General features: G+C 47.1%; 1 protein-coding gene across 12 annotated transcripts in view; it reads left to right on the top strand.

Annotated features, from left to right (window-relative positions):
* IRAG1 (inositol 1,4,5-triphosphate receptor associated 1) overlaps nt 1-21851 on the top strand; it is a 124000-nt gene that overhangs the window by 52661 nt on the left and 49488 nt on the right. For 5 of the 12 annotated variants that reach the window (XM_017847947.1, XM_017847939.1, XM_017847945.1 and 2 more), the window contains 8 exons: nt 7351-7457; nt 8024-8094; nt 10351-10524; nt 11116-11193; nt 11910-11962; nt 12178-12225; nt 13351-13968; nt 16054-16129. In XM_017847947.1, the coding sequence (XP_017703436.1) occupies nt 7351-7457; nt 8024-8094; nt 10351-10524; nt 11116-11193; nt 11910-11962; nt 12178-12225; nt 13351-13968; nt 16054-16129 (1225 nt within the window). The remainder of the gene's footprint in view (nt 1-7350; nt 7458-8023; nt 8095-10350; nt 10525-11115; nt 11194-11909; nt 11963-12177; nt 12226-13350; nt 13969-16053; nt 16130-21851) is intronic. The other 7 variants (XM_017847941.1, XM_017847946.1, XM_017847940.1 and 4 more) reach the window with 5 other exon arrangements.

Genomic DNA, 21851 nt, shown 5'->3' with positions numbered 1-21851 from the left:
TACCGAGAGAGAGAGAGAGAGAGAGAGAGAGAGAGAGAGAGAGAGAGAGAGAGAGAGAGAGGGAGAGAGAATACAGTTATGTCCATGGAATATTTGAGACACACTTACACTAAAAAGTTATTTGTTGTACATTTGAAATTCAAATATAACAGGGACATCCTGTGCTTTATCCAGAAATCCTATTTCTATATCAACCTGTTTGATTCTTATAACAACCCTGTGAGATAGTTCCATTACAGATTAGGTAACTGAGGCACAGAGAGGCAAGGTAACTTGCCCAAGGTTATACAGCTAAAAAGTATGCCATAAGGTAGTGTGACTTCTGAGCCTGAGGCCCGGAAGTCCCTAAGCCAGTAAGTTGCCTGGCCAGTGATATTTGGTCTCACGGTTCTCCCAAGCTTTCTTGAACGCCTGCCTTGTGTTTGGCAGCTCAGAACGGGAGCAGGGATGCGTGTGTGCACTGCATTAAAATCTGGCAGAATTCACCCCAGAGGGCCCCTAGAATCTTCCCACACACTCTCTCCTGGATTACTGTCTCCCCAGTCCCTGATAGAGTGAAAAACAGCCTCCACAAGACCTGAATGTTCCCACAAAAACAGTTTTGCAGAAAAGGAGAAGTCGCCCAGAGCTTGCTCAATGATTCTGTGAGCTGATGAGGGAAATAACACTATGATTTTATGACTTGGGTATTTTGCACACATTAAAAGGCAAGTGTGAAGAGCCTTCCAGGATGTTCCATCAAGGGATTAGAGGATTTCCCCCGGGTTGCTTTATGCTTCCTGCCTTGTAAGCCACTTGGAATTGTGAGTGTCTGCAGTTACATGCTTGGCACTTGCCACCCATGGCTTGTTTCTGCCTTTTTGTGTGGGCACCTCTGCCCTGGTCCTCCTCCCCAGTGAGGTGCCTACAGTCAGGAGAGCTTTGCTTCAAGTAGCCATTAGCCAGCAAGCAGAGAAAATTCCTATCAGAAGGCAGCTCACTCCAGTGCCTTGTACCCGTTTACCTGGTAGGTATCAACACCAAGGACACTATTAGTAATAACAGTGGAGGTTACTTCCCCTTCTCTCCCCATTCCATCATGCTAATGAATAAGAAGCATTGCAGAGGCCTGCCCAGTTCACCTTTGTCTCCCCAGACCCTAGCATAGACCCTGACCGCAACAGGCATTCAATGAATGTTTGCTGGATGAATGGACAGAATAAGGTCCAATAATGTGGGAGTGTTCACAGAGTACATCCCTTTCTTGGATGCCAAACAGAATCTGATCACTGCCAGCCCGGTGCCCCTCTCTTCTCCAAGAAGGTCTTTGCTCTGCAAGACTCTTCAGTAAATGTTTGTGAGTCAATCATATGAACAAATGACGATAATCTGCACAAAAAATAACTAGATGGAGCTGTGGGAGTAAAGGTTGGAGCGGGAGAAATTGAGAGAGAAGGTAGACAGAGGATCTGAGCAGCGAGGCAAGCAGGGGAAGAGTCATCAGAGAGCGGGGCATGAGAAAAGTGAAGGAAAGAGAAAAAAGCAGAGGAGAGGTGAGGATGGGAGTGAAGATTTGTTCCCCTTCCATGTCCTTTGAAAGGTGAGAGTACAGAATGAAGTTCCTTCTATGTTGGTTTTGTTTCTGTTGAACAGTTCTGTAAGGCGAGCCTTCTCAAAGACTGGGCCACATGGATCACGGCTTCATTAGGTTTCAGGGCAAATAGTTGAACCACAACCCCCAACCATAGACAGTTAGGAGCATGAGCTTCTCTTTGTCTGCGGGATATTTGTGTTTGTCAAATCATCCATCATTCCCGCATTTATATAGTCTCATGTTTTCATGTCTTATATTTTGTTGTTGGTTACTTTAAATTGCTTTGAGAAGTAGATAGTGTCAATAAGATTAAAAATAAATAAACAAAGGCCAGGGGTGGTGGCTCACGCCTGTAATCCCAGCACTTTGGGAGGCCAAGGTGGGCAGATTACTGTAGGCCAGGAGCTGGAGACCAGCCTGACCAATATGGTGAAACCCCATCTCTACTAAAAATGTAAAAATTAGCTGGGCATGGTGGTGCACGCCTGTAGTTCCAGCTGCTCGGGAGGCTGAGGCATGAGAACTGCTTGACCTGGAGGCAGAGGTTGCAGTGAGCCGAGATCATGCCACTGCACTCCAGCCTGGGAGACAGAGTGAGACTCCATCTCAAAATAAATAAATAAATAAAATAAAATATGTATTTTACTTATTTAGCAGCCTGAATATATGAAACTCTTGGAAATGGATACGTACTATAACTCTCCTAATACCACCACAATTATTTTTTCAGACTACAACATGGAGTTAGCTCACGCTTGGCCCTCCTGCCACTTTAAATAGCTCATCCTCATCAATGCATGCCAGGAGTTTGTAAAGCCCCACCACGAGGGGTGGCAGAAGCCATATGATAGAATGCATGTAAAAATGATATTTTTGCCAAACTGCATTTCTTCTTGTTCATCAGAGGACTCATACAAGAAAGAAATTCTCTAAATATGACAGACATGAAAAAGGCAACTTTCAGAGCTCAAATTTTCACGGCCAGAATAAAATCCAGGGAAAGAAGCCCGTGCATGCTATAAGCACAGTCAGAGTTTCCATTGGCGTTCCCATGGTGATAGGCATGAGGCTGCCCAGATGATGTGGGCGGGAGAGATTTTAAGCACAAACCTCCTGTGCTCTAGAAAACCAGGCCAGGATGAAAACTACATGACACAGGGCAGTAACTCAGATGCCTTTGAGCACAAATCACTGAAGGAAGCCAATTTAGGATAGCTCAAACCAGGTTACTCTGCAGAAATGTGGGCCCAAGATTGTTTCATCTTTTCAGTTTAAGGAAAAGCAGGCTATCCAGACCTTTATGTGAATTCTTACAATTATGGAACATTGGTAACTAATTTAAAAACTTGTAACCACTGCTAGCAAACAGGCACATGGGTCTCTAATTTGCACCTCTGAGCTCAGAATATGTGTCAGAGGATGCTCATTGGTTAATTGACATCCAAGAGATCACACCTGCCAGAAACACTGACAAATCCCTGATTCCCAGTAATGCCTTTTGCTAATGCTACTCCCTTTTAATGATGTGAAGAGATTCCTCTGGAAAGACTTCAGCTCTTCCTACTCACCAGAAAACCCGCACAGTAGAAAACTCCCTATTCCTTCTTCTTCCTTGGCTCTCCCATTAAGCTTGGCACCTGCCCCTGGCCCTGGCTGCCGCCCCCTCTATCTGGCCACCTGCCATTTGACACGCTGCTTCCCCTTCTTAACCTCCCCAGCCCTTGTGAATACTGTTCCACTGCATGTCCTCAGGGCCCCAGATCATTGTTCCACCTCCCTTCTGGTCCCCTGGAAACCCCCAGCTTCTCTGCTGCTTGCTGGCCTCCCACCAAGGGAGCCCACTGGACAAAAGATGGGAAAAACTGGCTCACCTTGAATAGAACCATCGTTAATTTTAATAATGATCATGACTCAAGGGTACTTATAGACCATATGACACTTATCAAAGTGTATACACATTCGTCATTTCTTTTTACTTGCATAATCTTCCTGTGAGACAGAGCAGGCCTTTGGCCATTTTACCCTTATAGGAACGGAGGGATAAAGCCACAGGAGGACAAGCTTGTCACCAGCCCCTCAAGGCATACTATCCAGAGAATGAGTTGTTGCTTTTTAGAAAACTCCCTGGATGTCTCTTCTAGGGGGAGTCCTTGGCAGAAGGATGGGTATCTGTCCTTGGAGGGACTGGAGCTCTGGGGTCATGAGGACAGGCCAGCCAGTCTTGGTTTCAGCCACAAGCACCATGCTGACTTCTCGTCACTCCCTCTTGGCCAACTCTAGGTTTCCAAATGGAGAGCGACACAGCTCCAATTTACCAGGGAACTCCTCAGAATTCCTATAGGGGATGATGGATATTCTAATAACTGGGCCTCTTCTGTCATCTCAACCAGTATAAATAGAGGGATGCATGGATGATCTGCTGTTAACATTTCTGTATTTCCCTTTGGGTAGTTAAGCTATTCTCAAGCCTAACCTTCAGGACTTCCCATCTTCAAAACCATAAAGACCAAACTCATTAGAGTAGCTTCAAGGTCCTTCAGAAGCTGGCTCAATCTCTTATTGTAGTTTCACATTTCCCCCAGCCCTGACCTCTCCTATCTCACATGTCATAGTCCATGCACCTGCAACAGCTACACTGACAAATTCCTGATTCCCAGTAATGCCTTTTGCTAATGCTATTCCCTTTGGCCGAATCCTGGCCTCTAACATCTTTGCTGTCCAAGCTCCTATTCATCCTTCAAGACCCAGCTCAAAAGTCCACTCCTTTATAGAGTCTTCTTCAACTCCTCTCACTAAAGAGTTTTCTTTCCTTCCTCTGAACTTTCACAGAATGTGGTCCGTCCCTTGTTACCTTATATTTATTATGAGTTATTTTTTTGTATCCCTTGCTTGACTGCGAGCCCTTGAGGGTCTTCTCTTCATATCTCAATTTGCTTTTGGCACATGGTGGATAACCATAAAGTGTTTGTTGAATGAAAGAGAAAGAAATCTGAAGTAATATAAACATTTATTTAAAATATTAATCATATGCTAGAACCCTAGCACATTAAAAATATCAATCATGGCCTGGCATCGTGGCTCACACCTTTAATCCCAGTGCCTTCAGAGGCAGACATGGGAAGATCGCTTGATTCTGGAAGTTCAAGACCAGCCTGGCCAACATGGTAAGACCCTGTCTCTACAGAAAAAAAATTTTAAAGTTCAGCCAGGCATGGTGGTGCACACCTGTAGTCCCAGCTACTCAGGAGGCTGAGCCAAGATGATCCCTTGAGCCCAGGAGGCAGAGGCTACAACGAGCTATGATTGTGACACTGCACTGAAGCCTGGGCAACAGAGTGAGACTCCATCTCCATACTAAATAAATTAAATAAATAAAAATATCAATCACGCAGTAGGTACCTTATCAATGTTATTTTTAATCTTCACACTAACCTTGTGAGTTAGACTTTATAATCATGGAGCATAGAGAGGTTAAATAAGTTGTCCATGACACACAGCTAGTAGTTGAAATTTGAGCCCAGGTTTGTCTGACTCTTCCAATAGGCAATGCTGCTTCCTACTGCTTCTACACAGCCCATGTCCCTGCCCAAGCTTCCCTTCCGTGTCCCGGGAGATTCTGAGTGCCTCCTTTTCCTTCAGCCACTGTAGCTCCCTGCACTGAAGAGCTCCTGGATAAGAACACAGAGCCCCATGAACATCTCCTCAAAGATCTGTCTCTGAGTTTCCACATAAAAGCATCCTTTCCACAAGAGAAGCAGCATGGTGCTCCCCAGGCTGGACTCTCACCCAGACTTCTCCAGCTCATGTGGCCTTATGCTTGGGGCCAAACAAGGGAAGAGATGAAAATGGGAAAAGCTGCGTTCACTAAAATTGTGGGACTTAAGAAGTCCAGATTCGGCCGGGCGCGGGTGGCTCAAGCCTGTAATCCCAGCACTTTGGGAGGCCGAGACGGGCAGATCACGAGGTCAGGAGATCGAGACCATCCTGGCTAATACGGTGAAACCCCGTCTCTACTAAAAAAATACAAAAAACTAGCCGGGCGTGGTGGCGGGCGCCTGTAGTCCCAGCTACTCGAGAGGCTGAGGCAGGAGAATGGTGTGAACCCGGGAGGCGGAGCTTGCAGTGAGCTGAGATCCGGCCACCGCACTCCAGCCTGGGCGACAGAGCGAGACTCCGTCTCAAAAAAAAAAAAGAAGTCCAGATAGCAGTATGAGACCTATTTCACAACAAGGCGTAATGTCAAAAGGAGAGTGGGCCTCCTCCCTACCTTGCAGGGAACCAACACCTGCGCATCGAGGGCTCAAGAACACAGCCTGGCTCTGCCAGAGGCTCCAGCCCATCAGCAGCCCCCTCTGCCAGCAGGGCTAGTGGAGGTGAAAACATTTCATGTGGAGGGGCTCTAGAAGGATTTGGCCCCCCAGGGGAAGTGGCAATAGGGACAGTGGGTACCCACTGCTTTGAAGCTGCAGGAGGCAGCAGCAATAGTGGAGGTGGCAGCGACACGCTCTGGGGCGCTCAGAGGCAGGTCTTGGGCGAAGGCAGTCGGGTGCTCACAGAGAGAGCAGTGGCAGCACACGCCAGTCAAGGGGGTGGGAAGGAGGAGAAGGAAAATGACAGGCACCCTCTTAAGTTGATGGAGGGACCCAAGAGAGAATTCCAGGAGAGTCTCTTCTAACAAATTACGATTACTGAAATGTCAAAGTTACCCAAAGGTAGGACTGTCATGGAACATCAGGGGTGTGTGGGTGCCACTACGTTTTCTCCAGGCCATCATTCTTCCCTAGCCAGGCTGGCCTCAATCTGAGGACTCTGTATCATTCTTTTCCTGCATTGCTAGTGAGAACTAACGAGGGATAGCTTGTAGTGTCCCTAATCTTAGTGCGTGAATAGTGAACTGTGTTAAGTTCAGGTGAGAGCCTGCTGGGGGAATAAAGGAGAAACTGCCTATCTTTTTTGTTTTCTGAGTAAACCAAATAACCTGTATGTGTGCACTATTCACAATAGACAAGGTATGGAAACAATCTAAATGTCTGTCAATGGATGAATTAAAAAATGTGAAAAATGTATACACAATAGAATATTGTATCTGTATACACACACATACACACACACAAGGATATTATTCAACTTTTAAAACAGAAGGAAATGCCACCATTTGCAACCATGTGGGTGAACCTGGAGGACATTATGCTAAGTGAAATAAGCCAGGCACAGCAAGACAATATTGCATGATCTCACTTATATGTAGAATCTAAAAAGGTCAAACTTGCAGAAACAGAGAGTAGAATGGTGGCTGCCAGTGACTGGGGGTGGGAGAAATGGGGAGATGTTGGTCAAAGGATTCAACTTAATATTTCAGTTATGAGATGAATATGTTCTGGGGATCTAATGTACAGCATAATGTATTGTGTACTTGGAATTTGCTAAGTATTGTCCACCATACAAAAAGGTAACTATGTGAGTTGGTGGATATATTAGTTAGCCTGACTGTGGTAATCATTTCACATCAAAACGTCACACTGTATGCCTGGAATATATGACATTATATAAAAACATTGTATCGAGGTAATGAAAACATCACATCGTATGCCTTGAATATATACAATTTTTATTTGTCAACTATACCTCAATAAAGCTGGGGGAATAAAGAGTAAACTGCATTTGTCTCCTAATCAAGATGGCTCTGATCATCATGATGTGAGAATAAATGCTCTGGCTCCTGCCCCTGGAAGCTCCCACCAGCCCAAGCCTAACTCTGTGTTTTTGTTCTAAACCAGCAGGGTCCTCCTACCACAGGAATATCTTACAGTCCACCCCCCACGATTGTCCTGACTGGGGATGCCACTTCACCAGAAGGAGAAACCGACAAAAACCTGGCCAACAGGTACAGGTGCCTGATCCTTGCATTGTGACGAACAATATGTCCTAGAACATGAGGATCTGACAGCTATATTTTTAAATAAATCTTTTCTTTTTTCTTGTATCATTTTATTGACTAAACTATAATCAAGCAGTTTTTCAAAATACGAGAGAGAAATTGGAATTTTTCCATTTCTTGGCCTCCCATGGAAAGGGCTAGTCTTTAAGAAAAGCATAAATCACCGCAGGGGAGTTCAAGGTCAGGAGTTCGAGACCAACCTGGCTGACATGGTGAAACCCCATCTCTACTAAAAATACAAAAATTAGCTGGGTGTGGTGGTGCATGCCTGTAGTCTCAGATACTCAGGAGGCTGAGACAGGAGAATCACTTGAACCTGGAAGGCAGAGGCTGCAGTGAGCCAAGATTGCGCCACTGTACTCCAGCCTGGGTGACAGAGTAAAATTTAGTCTCAAAAAAAAAAAAAAGAAAAGAAAAAAGAAAGAAAGAAAGAAATAATATACAGGCATCTATTCACCTATTTTCAAGTCGTGGATTGATTTTCTGAACAAGATGACTGTTCTGTCTTTCAGAGTTCACAGTCCCCACAAGAGGCCTTCTCACCGACACTTGAAGGTGTCCACTGCCTCCCTGACATCTGTGGGTAAGGACCAGGGCAATCTAAGTCATGTTTGAGTAGAAAGACTGAGGTCTGGCAGCATAGCTGGGCTTGACCCCTTACTCTCTCCTTCTCTTCAAGGTGGTCCCTCCCTATACACCCAACAGGACAGGGTAGATCAGCCCATCTGGGTCTAGGAGAAACATATTTAATTCAGTTTTTGTTGCTCAAAAGACAAGACCAGGGCACAAAGAGGAAGATGCAGAAGTCAAAGAAAGAAAGAAAGAACAGCTGAGTAAAGCTTTTTTTTGAGGTTTAGGGGGCAGAGTCCTCCAGCCTCTGTTAGAGAGGCCCACATCCAGGTTGGAGTGGGTGCCTGAGTGTAAGGCTGGCTACCCTGGTCATCTGCTCATCCCCAGATGGTGGCTCACGATCTGCCCTGGGCTGTTGGAACATAGATATCATACAGAGTTGGTCCCTGCCTTAATGCTGCTCAAGAGACTGAGAAATGAGCAGATAATTGGGACCCTGTATGATAAGAGACTGCACAGAAGAGCTAGGCCAGCCAAGGCAAGAAGGGGACCGAGCAAGTCTCTCTGGGGAGAGGAAGTTTTAGGAAGGTATTCCAGAGGAGGTGGCATTTGAGTTGTGCCTTAGAGAGCTGGACAGAGAGGTGAGGGAGGAAGGGCATGCCAGGGGGAATATGAAACACACTAAAAGAGCAGGAACCTCCATGGAGCATGTTGCTGGCAACTGAAACTCTGCCATGTGTACCAATTGGGACTTTTTCAAATGATAGAAACCCAACTCAAACTACCTCACACCAAAAAAAATTTACAAAAGCCAGCGCTTGTGATTTCAGGTAGTGCTGGATCCAGGTGCTCAAAGTGGATTATTAGCAATAGTCCCATTCCATCTCTTGAACCTTTTTTCTTGTGTGTTAGCTTTCTTCTTGGCAGACTCTTCAACACATGGTAGCCAACAGCTACCAGCAACTCCAAGCTTACACCCCATCAGTGGAGAGTTCCTCTTCTCCATATACTCCACACCAGGATTGCCTCTTAATGGCTTCACATGGCCATCCCTGAGCCAATCTCTGTGGCCAAGGGGATTGGGTTCATTGATTGGCCAAGACTGGTCCACGTTCCCACTCTTGGCACAGGGGAGGGGAGTTAGCTAATGGGGAATCAGAGGGGTTTTTACCAAGTGAAAACCAAGGAGCTGCTGCCCAAAGAAGAATAGAACCTGATGGAGGCGAAATGGGAGCTGTTCACTCCAGCAGGGCTGAAGTGGAAGGACTCGGGAATATGTGGGACCAGCAAGATTGGCTGAGACCAGTTTGGGGTTTGGATACCACACTGAGGAGCATGAGAAATCCCCAGGAGATGAGGTAGAGAATGGCTTGGCCAGATGTGGCTCTGATAACCACTCTGATAGGCAGTGGGGGATGGGACAGAGGGGCTTGCCTGAGGGCAGGGACCTCTTAGGTGGCAGACATAGTTGTCCAGGTAAGAGCTAATGAGCACTAGCGAGGCTGAGGCAGGAGAATCACTTGAACCCAGGAGGCGGAGGTTGCAGTGAGCCGAGATTGTGCCACTGCACTCCAGCCTGGGCCGCAGAGTGAGACTCTGTCTCAAAAAAAAAAAAGCTAATGAGCAAGAATGGAGATGAGGAACAGGCTCCAGAGATGTTTATAGGTAAATGCAGGGAGGACTTGATCAACTGATTGGATGTTGGGGGAAGGAGGAAGAGGGAGAAGTGGGGAATGACTCCCGTGATCCTGAACAGCCAAGTGAGAGGTGGTGCCATTCACCCACCTCATCCAGAGGGGCAGTTTTGGAGAAAAACGAGCGTGAACAATGTGAGTGGAGGGAAGGTGGTCACGGGGTTGTGGCCGTGGCTGATGATCTTTGGTCTCCCTCTTTTATTCACAAACCTTAAGCGCATTAGCTTGTGAAAGAAACAGACCGGAAGCAGGAATGCACTGGGGGCGCAGATGGCGCCAGAGGTAGGGCTCCTGGGTGACCTTCCATTCCCGACAGAGTTTAGGAAAATTCTGTGAACTTGAGATGGCTCCAGGACCATTTGTGATGGAGGACCACAGGCCATAAGCCAGAGGGGCCAGGCCTGCAGAGGAAGCCACTGTCTGTCCCTATGCAACTCTCTTTATGGCACTGGGCTGAGGTTTGGCTGTCTGGTCAGCTGTGGGCAGAGTCCCTGGGATGAGGCGTGGTGTGGCATGGCCTCAGCCTGGGGCCACAGATGCAGTGGCTCTCACCCCAGCTTACCCTCCTTCTGCAGACCCCACGGGGCACATCATTGACCTGGTGAACGACCAGCTGCCAGATATCAGCATCTCAGAGGAGGACAAGAAGAAAAACCTGGCGCTGCTGGAAGAAGCCAAGTTAGTGAGTGAGCGATTCCTGACCCGCCGTGGGAGGAAGTCCAGGAGCAGCCCCGGAGACTCCCCATCAGGTAGGGTGGGCTGGGATGTACAGGTGGCTACCCTGAGCCCCTCTAGGGTGGGGAGAGAAGGGCCTGGCACCAGTTGCAGGGGGCACCTCACCTCTGAGGAGGTCGCCTTGGACTCGCCTGCTCTTCTCAGCAGAGGTAGGGATTCTGTCCTGGGCTCCCTTCCTCTATGCTAGAGTCACTTTTCTTCCTGAGCAAAAAGTTGGGCAAGTGTGTAAGTGTACTTAGGAGGACAAGGGGAGCTTTTGAAGTCAGGGCTACCCTGGGAAGTCTAGAAGGAGCAGCCCCTGGAGCTGTACCTGCCAACCAACGCCAGGCCTCAGTTTCTGGACAGTGCCTTGAGGTCAGGCCAGACAGGCTGAGGAGTGTGACTCTATCCTCGAACCCCCAAATGGCCTGAGGACACCCCTCTCTTGGGCAGCAGCAGGGAGGGGTTGGGCTGTAACAGGAGCATCATATGGCAGTCCAGCATCAGCCCCTGAGCCCAGCAAGGCAGACCCAGTTCCCAGGGCCCGGGAATACCTAAAAGGATCTTTGCCAGGTTGAAGTCCTAAACCTTCACAAATGCCAGCCAATTTGTGTCTGTCTTCACAGCTGTTTCCCCAAACCTCAGCCCCAGCGCTTCTCCTACATCCTCTCGAAGCAACTCGCTTCCAGTCCCCACCCCGCCAGGTGAGGCCCAGCTGCCCGGGGACTTCCCGCCCTGCCTCTTGCTCTGGGTGGCAACTCAGCCTGGACTGATCAGCATGCCTGCCAGCCTGCAGGCTTCCCCTTCAAGAACTCTGTTTGGCCCCTTCACACCCACAGCAAGACCCCTCTCCAGGGGGCTTTTGCTGGGCCACCCAGAGGAGGCAGATAGACTTTCTGTTAGTGTCTTGGCCTTGTGTTGAGAGGCAGATGTACCCCAGGGTCAGGAGTGGGAAAGGGGACTAGGACAGCCTCTCTTGCTCAGGGAGGCTCAGAGAAGCCCCCAAGAGCTTATACGGAAAGGCCTCTTTGGGGTCTGACTTCTTCCCTTTCATTAGGCTGTGCCCAGAGCTACACCCTCCAGCCAACAAGGAAAGGGGGAGGGTGCCAGGAAGGGCAGCTGGCCCTATCAGTACAGCGGGGCATGCTCAGGTCGGGCCCAGGCAGCCTGGGCCCAAATCTCAGTGCTGACATTTCCTGGCCATGAGACTTTGATTTCTCTGTGCCTCAGTTTCCTCCTGTGGTCTCTGTGAACATTTGGTGAGGGCCCACCTGAGAACCTGGCACATGGGAAGTAGTCAGCAAATGTTCCAGGCCTGAGATTGTGAAGGGAGGATAGTCTGGGGAGGGAGATGTGGCTGAAAGCACGGCTGAGGGCCTGGGCTGCTGGACCTCACTCACTAGTGTCTGGACCCTTCCAGGTTTGGATGTGTGCAGTGGCCCGCCATCCCCTCTGCCTGGAGCGCCACCACAGGTGACAGGACCCACCCCTCCCCCCTGCTGGGCTGTTTCTATGCCAGTGGGTCTCTCCCCTTACTCCGAATACCAGGAGGCCCTTCGTGACCCACTGGAGATGAGGGTGCTGGGTGGAGGGCATGAACACCACTGCTAGGGGGCCTCCTTGGGGATATTTCAAGAGGAAACATGGTCTCTTCCCATTCCTGACTGACTCGTGTTCACCTTCTCCAGCAGAAGGGGGATGAGGCCGACATCTCTTCACCTCACCCTGGCGAGCCTGTGAGTTTGAGCTTTGCTCCCTTTGGATGATTTGAGTGTGGGAGGCACAGTCTCCTAGAAGCCTAGGCTGGCCCCTGGGCAGCCTTCAAGTGTATGTGCATGCACATGTATGAGTGGAGGGTCAGGGCCAGGAAAACAGCAGATTCCCCTGCCCTATAGTGACTAGACGTCTAAGGCGGAGGGGTGGGGAGGAAGGATTCGGGGGATGAACTCCGTGGAGGCAATACTCACAGCGCTGACCCCTAGTCAGGCTGCTGGTTGGAGACAAGGGGGACCTCCAGGCCAGGTGAGACTGTGGCTCCTGTCAGCTCCAGTGGAAAGGGCAGGAAAGCGCCAGCCCCTGCCTGGAATTCTGTCTGAAGAAGCTGGGAAAACCTCATCTTTGTTGATGAGCAACAGAAGCACCCCACCCTGCTCACAGCGAGGGGCCCACATGCTCAGTGTTTCAAGCCCAGCAGTAGAATTTAGTGCTACCTGGAACTGGGTCGGGGATACAGTCCTCTGGAAGAGTCTCAGCACACATGAGGCAGCCACACAGACCCCCAGACCCATGTGCGGCTCACAGCCCAGGTTTCCCTTGGGGAATGAACAAAGTAAACTAACACTGCAGAATCTTAGAGCTTCTGAGCGGGAAGACATCACCTTTGCAAGAATCACCCCATCCAATGATCCTTAACCTCTTTGGATCATGGAATTCTGAGAAATTGTTGAAAGCTGTGGATGCTCTTCCTAGAAAAACACCCCTCCACACACAGATATATACATACATAATTCAGAGGGTTCACCAACCTGGGTCCCTAAGAGTTAAGGGCCTTGCTAAGCAGCACCAAGGCTAGATCTGGGGCAACTGAGATAGGGCCAAAGCTGCTTTCTATTCAAGTTTCCTCAGCTCCTATCCCTTGGGAAATTCTTGGCTGGTTTTGAATTGCAGGTTCCATTTTGCTGTTTTACAAACCTCAGGCAGAAGCCCTCTCCTTCCACATCATCCACTCATACCCCATACACACTTATACAAATGGGCCCCTTGGCAAGGTGTGTGGGGGCAGAGACTCCACAGCAGAAGTGGCCCCACCTGTTTCCCCTCAACCTGCCCCCAGGGTTCCAGCTCTACCTTGTCTTTTTCAGAATGTCCCCAAAGGGCTAGCTGACAGGAAGCAGAATGACCAGAGGAAAGTGTCTCAGGGCAGGCTGGCTCCTCGTCCTCCTCCAGTTGAGAAGTCCAAAGAGATTGCAATAGAACAAAAGGAAAACTTCGATCCCCTCCAGTACCGGGAGACCACACCCAAAGGCCTAGCTCCTGTCACAAACAGCAGTGGGAAAATGGCCCTGAACAGCCCTCAGTCTGGCCCTGTGGAGAGCGAGCTGGGGAAGCAGCTCTTGAAAACGGCCTGGGAGGGCAGCCCTCTGCCGAGAAGTCCAACCCAGGATGCGGGAGGAGTGGCTCCCCCAGCCCCCCAGGGGAGAAGCCCAGCTGGAGAGCCGACGGGGCCCAACGCTGGCTCCAAAGCTGAGCTTCCACCCACTGTGTCCCGCCCCCCCCTGCTGCGAGGGCTCTCCTGGGACAGTGGACCTGAAGAACCTGGCCCCCGGCTGCAGAAAGTGCTTGCCAAGCTGCCACTGGCAGAGGAAGAAAAGCGTTTTGCAGGCAAAGCCGGTGGCAAGCTGGCCAAAGCGCCTGGACTCAAAGACTTTCAGATACAAGTGCAGCCCGTGCGGATGCAGAAACTGACCAAGCTCCGAGAGGTGGGTTCCTGGGGGCCAGTTGGGCAGAATGTGTACTCCAGGTACCCCCTGGGCTGAAGACCTTAGGGCTGAACAAAGTAAACTTAGGGCCCCTGGCCAGGGCAGCTCTGGCCTAGACTTGGGCCTTGTGGAGGCGTAAATTTTTCCACTCTGAGAAGTCAGGCCTATTTATGTGGCATCTCTTTCCTAAACACCCGTTTTAGGTGATTTTTATGTCAGTTACCAGGCAGAGCTCAGTTTAGAATCTAGGGGAAGGCAGACATGTGGAGGGACATGTGGGCCCCTCAGTCCTGGGCTGCTTTCCTCCTCCAACTGGAGTGCAGTGGCTCATAAACAGGAATCCCTTGATGGAGTGCCCAGTCATGCCTAGGATTAGCTAGCAAGGGTGAAATAGTGATTTCCTTTGTGATGGCCCCAAGCCTGCCTTCCTGATGCCTGTTAACAAAGGCTTTAAGTCCATCTGCAAGTGTGATAGCTGCTCCGCCCATGGCGAGTTTCTTCCAGTGCCCATGGTGTGCCCCCAGCTTCTGTTGGCCATCAAACCAGGCACAGCGGTCTCCCATGGGGCTGCCGCCCTATGCAGGGTATGGCGGGCCATCCAGAGATAGAGACCAGATAACAGGACAAAGCAATCCTGACCAGTCCTGTCTCCTCCAGAAGGCCCACTTGGAATACAAACCAAGGCACCTGGATTCCATAGAGTGGGGCCCAGCACCCCCAGAGCGGGAGGCTCCTCCTGGCTCCTCTACAGAGGGGAATGTAGGGCAAGGAAGAAAAGAACGTGCTCGATAACACTCAAGCACAAGTGAGGGGATTTCTGTGCTGGCACAGACACATTCTAATGCTGGCCACTATCCTATTCAGAAACCTTCATGATACTCTGAACTGGAGGCTCAGGGGAGCTGGGGCGTGGCTGCTGATGTTAACATTTTACACACAAAACTCTATCTAGTCAGAAAGACCCAACTAACTAGTGGATCAAACAGCACAGGGCCCAGAGGGGTTGCCAAGGTCCCAGATCTCTAGCAGAAGTTGGAGCCAAGGGGCCGACAGCCAGGGATTTGCCTTCATGGGCCTCTGGTCATCAGAGCCTCCTCACTCCCTACACTCTTGTAGGTTTTGCTCACCCAGCGAAGTTACAGGGAACCTGGAGGCCCCATGTTACTAACCACTACCCTGGCACCTGAGCGCCCAGCCCCTACCCGACTCCAGTGTGCTGAAGCTGATGGGCTGTGGGCCTCTGACTTGCTAAGCAAATGGGTAAAGGAGCCTTGACCATGACTTCTACTTGGATCATGAGCACCCTCTGCTGGCTCCTTCCTTTCCTCTTTTCTCGGGGGACAAACCATTCCCAAGTGCCCTCTGCCGTACAGCAGACTGAAGATCTATAAGTCACAGGGCCAAGGAGCTCTGCCAGGTGCCTTCACTCAGGTCCTTGGTCTGGTGCTAATTGGCTTAGAGCAGGTGTGAGCCCACTTGGGCCGCATACCTGTGGTCAGCCTCCCATTTCTCCCTGGGCTCTGCCAGCTGAGGCCCCAAGCCAGCAATTCTCAGGCCTCACTTTTCTGGAGAGTTTAAAAACTCAAGAGGTGCCATAAAAGGCCATTTAGGACCCGAGTGTGTGGGCTAATCGCAGCCCCTGGAAGTGAGCAGTCAGGAAGATCCAGCCAGCCATGAGATCACCAAAGCTGTTTCCAGGAGCAGCGCCATACACACCCAGAGGACCCTCCTGTGCCAGAGCCCTTAGTTCTGCCCCTGTATGTCCTTTACAAACCTCAGCCACAGTGAGGCCAAGCAGTTCGTTTACTCTGAAGCCCACAGACTTGTTTAAAAAGACCATGCCAAGGATAGTCCCTGACCTGTGGAATGTGGTGCTGACAGTGGTGTTTCAGGCACCTTCACGGACTGGGAGAGGAACTGTTTCCTGGTGCTTCTCAGGCCTCACCATGGCCATACCTGCCCACCTACCTCTCAGGCTGCCCTGCTTTCCCACCTCAGATAGTGGTTACAGAACCATAGACAGAGCCAAGAGAACCCAGCCCAGTGTCATCATCTGAAATGTTGTCTCTTTCTTTTACCACAAAGGAGCACATCCTGATGAGAAATCAGAACTTAGGGCTCAAGCTTCCGGACCTTAGTGAAGCGACTGAGCAGGAAAAAGGTAGGTGGGGTTGGGGCAGATACTGTCTCAGCGAGTGCTGATTTGTCTGTGCCAGATCAAGGAAGGTGAATGTGTAAACACAAGACTTCCTGTGTCTTCCTCAGGAAACATTTGCAGGTGAATGAATGAATCCGATTGTGTCTTCTGCCCCCTCAGCACCTCCAAACCTGCCTCCTTCCAGCCAGCCCCCAGGCCTTGCTGCCAGCCATCTCTGAGCCCTGCTGGCATCTAGTGGACCTGGAAGGGTGCCTCAGGCCTGAACTTTTGACACTTCCTTTTCCTCGTAAACCCAGGAAGCTGCCCAAATTGAAGAGTTCCTCTTTTCGAGGCATCACGGCCATCTCTTGCTTTCTAATCTGCTGTCATCACAAAGTCCATACCCCAGTCCTGCCCTGCTGGGTAGCTGCAGGCCCCTTCCTCGGAGCCTCCAGTTCCCCACCCACCTCCTGCCAGAACCATCTTCTGAAAATGAGGCTTCAGTCCCCACCCTGCCTCCCTCTCTGCACTCACCTTGCCGATGTTCTCAGTAGGGTTCTGACCCCTCTAGATCTGGCTGGGCAGGTCCAGCCCTGCTCCCAGTGCCCCTCGCACCCTTCCTCAGCCCCATTCTCCAGCATGAATATGTCGAGCCCCACTGCGAGTTGGAACTGTAAGCCCCGCTATCACTCAGCCACGTGACCCGGGCGAGCTATTCAACCTCCCTGGGCCTGATCCCTGCTGCATGTAAAACCGGGCTAAGAACAGTACTTGCCTTCTTAGGTGATTATGGAGATTAAAGCAGCTAATATCTGTAAAGTACCTAAAACAGTACCTGGTACATGACAGGTGTTATCTAGGTGTCAGCTATTATCATCCCTAGAGAAGAAGTCCCCAAGGGCAGCAGTGTGTGTGTGTGTGTGTGTGTGTCCACTGCTTACAACAATCCCTGGCACTACTAGGGACTGCATAGATATTTGTTGAATGAACTAATGAAATTGTATGAGATGTGGCAGGGGGCTAGGTGAGCCTGTAATCCCAGCACTTTGGGAGGCAGGTGGCTTGCTTGAGCTGAGGACTTTGAGACCAGCCTGGGCAGCATGATGAAGCCCCATCTCTACAAAAAATACAAAAATTACCCAGGCATGGTGATGCACACCTGTAGTCCCAGCTACCCGGGAGGCTGAGGTGGGAGGATTGCTTGAGCCTGGGAGGTCAAGGCTGCAGTGAACTGTGATCGTGCCACTGTACTCCAGGTTTTCACTCTGGTGTACAGAGTGAGACCCTGTCTCAAAATAAAAATTTTTAAAAAGATGTGACAGCAGCGTTGAGATAGGTATGTGAAAATAATCTGTAATTGTAACCATAGTGTCGTGAGGTGGACAAAGAGGCATGGGCAAATGGAGAGGAATGAGTGTTTCCAACAGGCGAGACTCCTGGTTCTTCCCTCTTCCCAGGGCCCCTTCTCTGTGGCCACTCACCCTCTTGCCTCTGTGCCTCTGTCCCTGCAGCATCTCCCTCCTGCTGGGCTGTCACCTTCCTCTCTGAATCTATGATACCTGTTCCTTAAAGCAGTGGGTTAATCCCACCAGCTCTGCAATCTTCCTCCTTTCGTGACTTTCTTTTGTATTTTACTCTATATATTATTCCCTTTTTCAGAGGGGGTGGGGGACTATTTTTTATTGTAAATATATATAACTTTCAACTTGCCATTTTAGCCATTTTTAAGTATACAGTTCAGTGGCAGTAAGTACATTCATATTATGCAACCATCACCACTATCCATTTCTAGAACTTTTTCATCATCGCAAACTGAAGCACCATACTCATTAAAGCAATAACTCCTTATTCCCTCCCTCCCCAGCTGCTGGTGATCATCTTCTACTTTCTGTCTCTGTGTATTTGACTGTTCTAGATCCCTCCTAGAAATGGAATCATACAATATCTGTCCTTTTGTGTCGAGCTCATTTCACTTAGTAAAACATCTTCAAGGTTCATCCATATCACCTACTCCTTTAAATTCAATCTTAATTAATAAATTTCCCATAGCATTTTCCACAGTATAAACCATTTTGCACCTCTGATTTTATGTAATCTTCCCAGTCAGCTAAGAGGAGCAGGGATTCTTGCTCTTATAGTTGAGGAAACTGAGGCCCAAGGATCTCCTGACTCCAAATCTCATGGTTGGCCATCTCATGAACAGTTTTACAACTTCTTTTTAGCTGTACAACATTTCAGACAAGCTGATTTGTAGGAGGCCAGTGTGTTGGGGAGACATAAGTGGGGCTGCTCTAGTTGAAGGGGATAGAAGGGCTTGGATCCTGCATCTTCTGAGACTGTGGGCCCAAGGTACCTCCAGGGACCCAGGCTTCACAGAGCTCCATTTGAAAATCCTTGCCCCGCTTCAAGCTGCTGGGAGCCAGTCTCAGCATAAGAGCCGTCTGTTTATGGATGCTTGTGTGAATGTGTCCAGGATGTCACTAACAATGGTGGAAGCCCCTAGTCTGAACAATAGTAACTTACACCTGCCTATTTATTCAGCTTTAGTAAGAAGGTTCCCAGAAGTAAAATTTCAAACAGTATTTTTTCCCGAGGGCTAAATGTTTTAAATAAATTAACCATCTTTAGAGGGATCTTTTGAAAATGCAGTATATACTTCTCTACTTATAATTTTAAATTTACTAAAGCATATTTAAAACATTGGAAAAAACTTAACTTTAAAATTTCACCCACAACCCCATAAATTCTGAAAAACAATTTTATTCCTTTGCAATATTTGCCTGTATTTATAATGTTTTCAGTTGATTCGATGAATAGATATGGCTTCTTTTTCTTATTATTTTATACTCAGTAACTTCTCCTCAGTTATGATTTAATGGGTGCATAATTCCTTTTGTATTAACATATCTGTTGTTCTTTAAACTAGGATGAACAACACTAGTATAAACAATTATGGAATGTTAGTTGTTTTTCTTTCTTCCTTTAAATTATTCCCTTGAGATAAATGTTCAGACTTGAGAATCACAAAGTTAAAGAGTAGAAACCTTTGCATTTCCCAAATTACTTGCAATGAATAATGCTACTGACAAAGACTGAATGGACATCTTTCTCTTATGCGTTACCCGCACTGGTGTTTGCTTCTGCTCCTTGTTATTCAGAATATATTAGGAATAATCAGTAATTATCATTGTTATAACTTTATTATTATTAGTGTGAAATTTCATTATTATTTCAATTAATTTGCTAGGAAGCTCAAACTTAAAACGTTAAAATAGTCATTTTATTTTCTTTTTGGGTGAATTAACTTCTCACTTCTTTGCCCATGTATCCATTTGGGTCTGGGATTTTTCATTGATTTGTTTGTTTTTTGTTGGTAATATATGTAAACTTGATATATTATAGATAATAGCTCTTAACTGGCTTTATTTCTTTTAGGGTCTGTATTTTAATATATTTTCATTCAGTCTTTTTTTTTTTTTTTTTTTGCTTTTTAGTAAGTTTTGTGTTTTTTTAGAGGAATTTTAAAGAGTTTATATAATCATGTTTGCCTATCTTTCCCTTTGAGAAGTCTTCTATTATTTCAATCATTATAAAAATACTACTTCTCCCCAGTTGTAATAATAGATCTATTTTTTACTAGTTTATATTTATTTTGCTAATACCTCTGAAACTTATTTTAATATATATGTATTTTAAGATTTAAGGTCTTTTTACCTCAATAATATTTTAATAGTGTTTATAGTTCTCTTGTGGCTTAGTCATATGTTACATTCTTTTTTATATATACACCAAAAACTAGTTCTGGGCTCCTGATTCTATTTTATTGGGATCAATACCACCCATTTTAATTACTGCTGTCTTATATTTTAGTGTGCAATGGGGTTAGTTTTTCCTCATTGCTCTTCTTTTTCAGAATATTCATTGATATTCTAGATACAGTGATTCAGTGCAAAATAACAGAGCAATTGGACTATAAGTCAGGAGATTTGAGCTCATGTCCCAGTCCAGACACCAATTAACAGAGTCCTTAAATGTGTTCCTCCACCTCTGTGGGCCTCCATTCCCATTTGAAATGTACACTATTTTGTATAACATTCTAATTGTGTTTGCTGTAAACCTACACATTGAATTCAGAAGAAGTGTCTAAGTTCTGTTTGCTTTACAGTTTATAGACCTTTAAAGTACTTTGCAGACGTTTAGTTCTCATTCAGGCACATGGTTTGTTCCTCTATTAATTTACATATTTCCTTCTTTCTCCTCTATTGTATACATCTTCCATCTCTCTTACTGGGGCACATTCTATGTAGCTTTTTGCTTAAGACTCTTTTCATATTAGATTTTCTAGCTAATAATTTGTGGCATAGGTGAATGGTGCTTGGTGTCATACATGTTTCTTGCATAAAAAATATTGTTACCAAATGGTAGAGTGATTACTATAGTGATTAATCAGTGTGATTATTATTACTAGAGTGATTACTACATGCCAGATACTGTGCTAAGTGCCTTCTGATACCTAATGCTCACAACAGTCTTGGGAGGTGACCTTATTACACTCATTTTACAAATAAGGAAATCGAGGTTTGGGGAAGTTAAGGTCACATGGTTATTAATTGCTAAAGCCAGAACTGGCGCCCAGATGTGTCTAACTTAAAAGACTCTTGACCACTTTGCAGAACACCTTTCTTTTTCAAATTCACAATCAAACCATCTGTTATTTTTATTTTATCCAATTCGCCATTTGTCTTAGTTGTATGCTTGTGTGTGTGTGTGTGTGTGTGTATTTCTCAGTGTGTATCTGTATATGTTTTACTACTTTGGCAATATTCCGTAATTCAATAATGGTGATAAGGAGAACATGTGCCTTGATTTTTTTTTTTTTTTGAAATGGAGTCTCGCTCTGTCAACCAGGCTGGAGTGCAATGGCATGACCTCAGCTCACTGCAAGCTCTGCCTCCCACGTTCACGCCATTCTCCTGCCTCAGTCTCCCGAGTAGCTGGGACTACAGGTGCCCGCCACCATGCCCAGCTAATTTTCTGTATTTTTAGTAGAGACAGGGTTTCACCATGTTAGCCAGGATGGTCTCGATTTCCTGACCTCGTGATCCGCCTGCCTCGGCCTCCCAAAGTGCTGGGATTACAGGTGTGAGCCACCGCACCCGGCCTTGTTTCTCTTTTTAACTGAGTTGTTTTTTTATATTTTTCTCTCAAGCATCATGTTGTATCTTGTTACTAAATAGAGGCACAATTTCAATTTTTATTTTATAGTTATAAACTAAAGTATATGATAGGTAATATAAAATATTAAAATACAGAATTTATACTTTTATTTCTTTAAGAAAATATTTTCAAGTTTCAAGATATATGTTGAATTTTGTTAAATGTGCTTTGGATATCTACTGAAAAAAATCGTGTATTATATTTAATATATTAAATATTTCCCATATATGAAAATGATTTTCCATAGAAATAAACCCTTGTGGTGTGACAGTGAAACTCATTTGATCATAGTTTATTTCTTTTATATGTACTACCAAATTCTATATATGAGTATTTTTTTTAAAGTACTCTGCAACTTTCCTGCATTAGTTAAGATAACATCTAAGTTGCTATAACATAGAGGCCCAAATACAATAATGTATAGGAGAGAGAAGATTGTTTCACTCTCAAGAAACAACTCCAAGGTGAACTGATCAGGTTAGCGGCAGGCAGTGCTCCATATGATCATTTGGGGACCCTCACTCCTTCC

This window comes from Rhinopithecus bieti, unplaced genomic scaffold (genome assembly GCF_001698545.2).
Source record: "Rhinopithecus bieti isolate Rb0 unplaced genomic scaffold, ASM169854v2 scaffold_30862, whole genome shotgun sequence".
In the NCBI taxonomy this organism is placed as follows: domain Eukaryota; kingdom Metazoa; phylum Chordata; class Mammalia; order Primates; family Cercopithecidae; genus Rhinopithecus; species Rhinopithecus bieti.
This window is presented reverse-complemented; position numbering and strand designations above follow the sequence as displayed.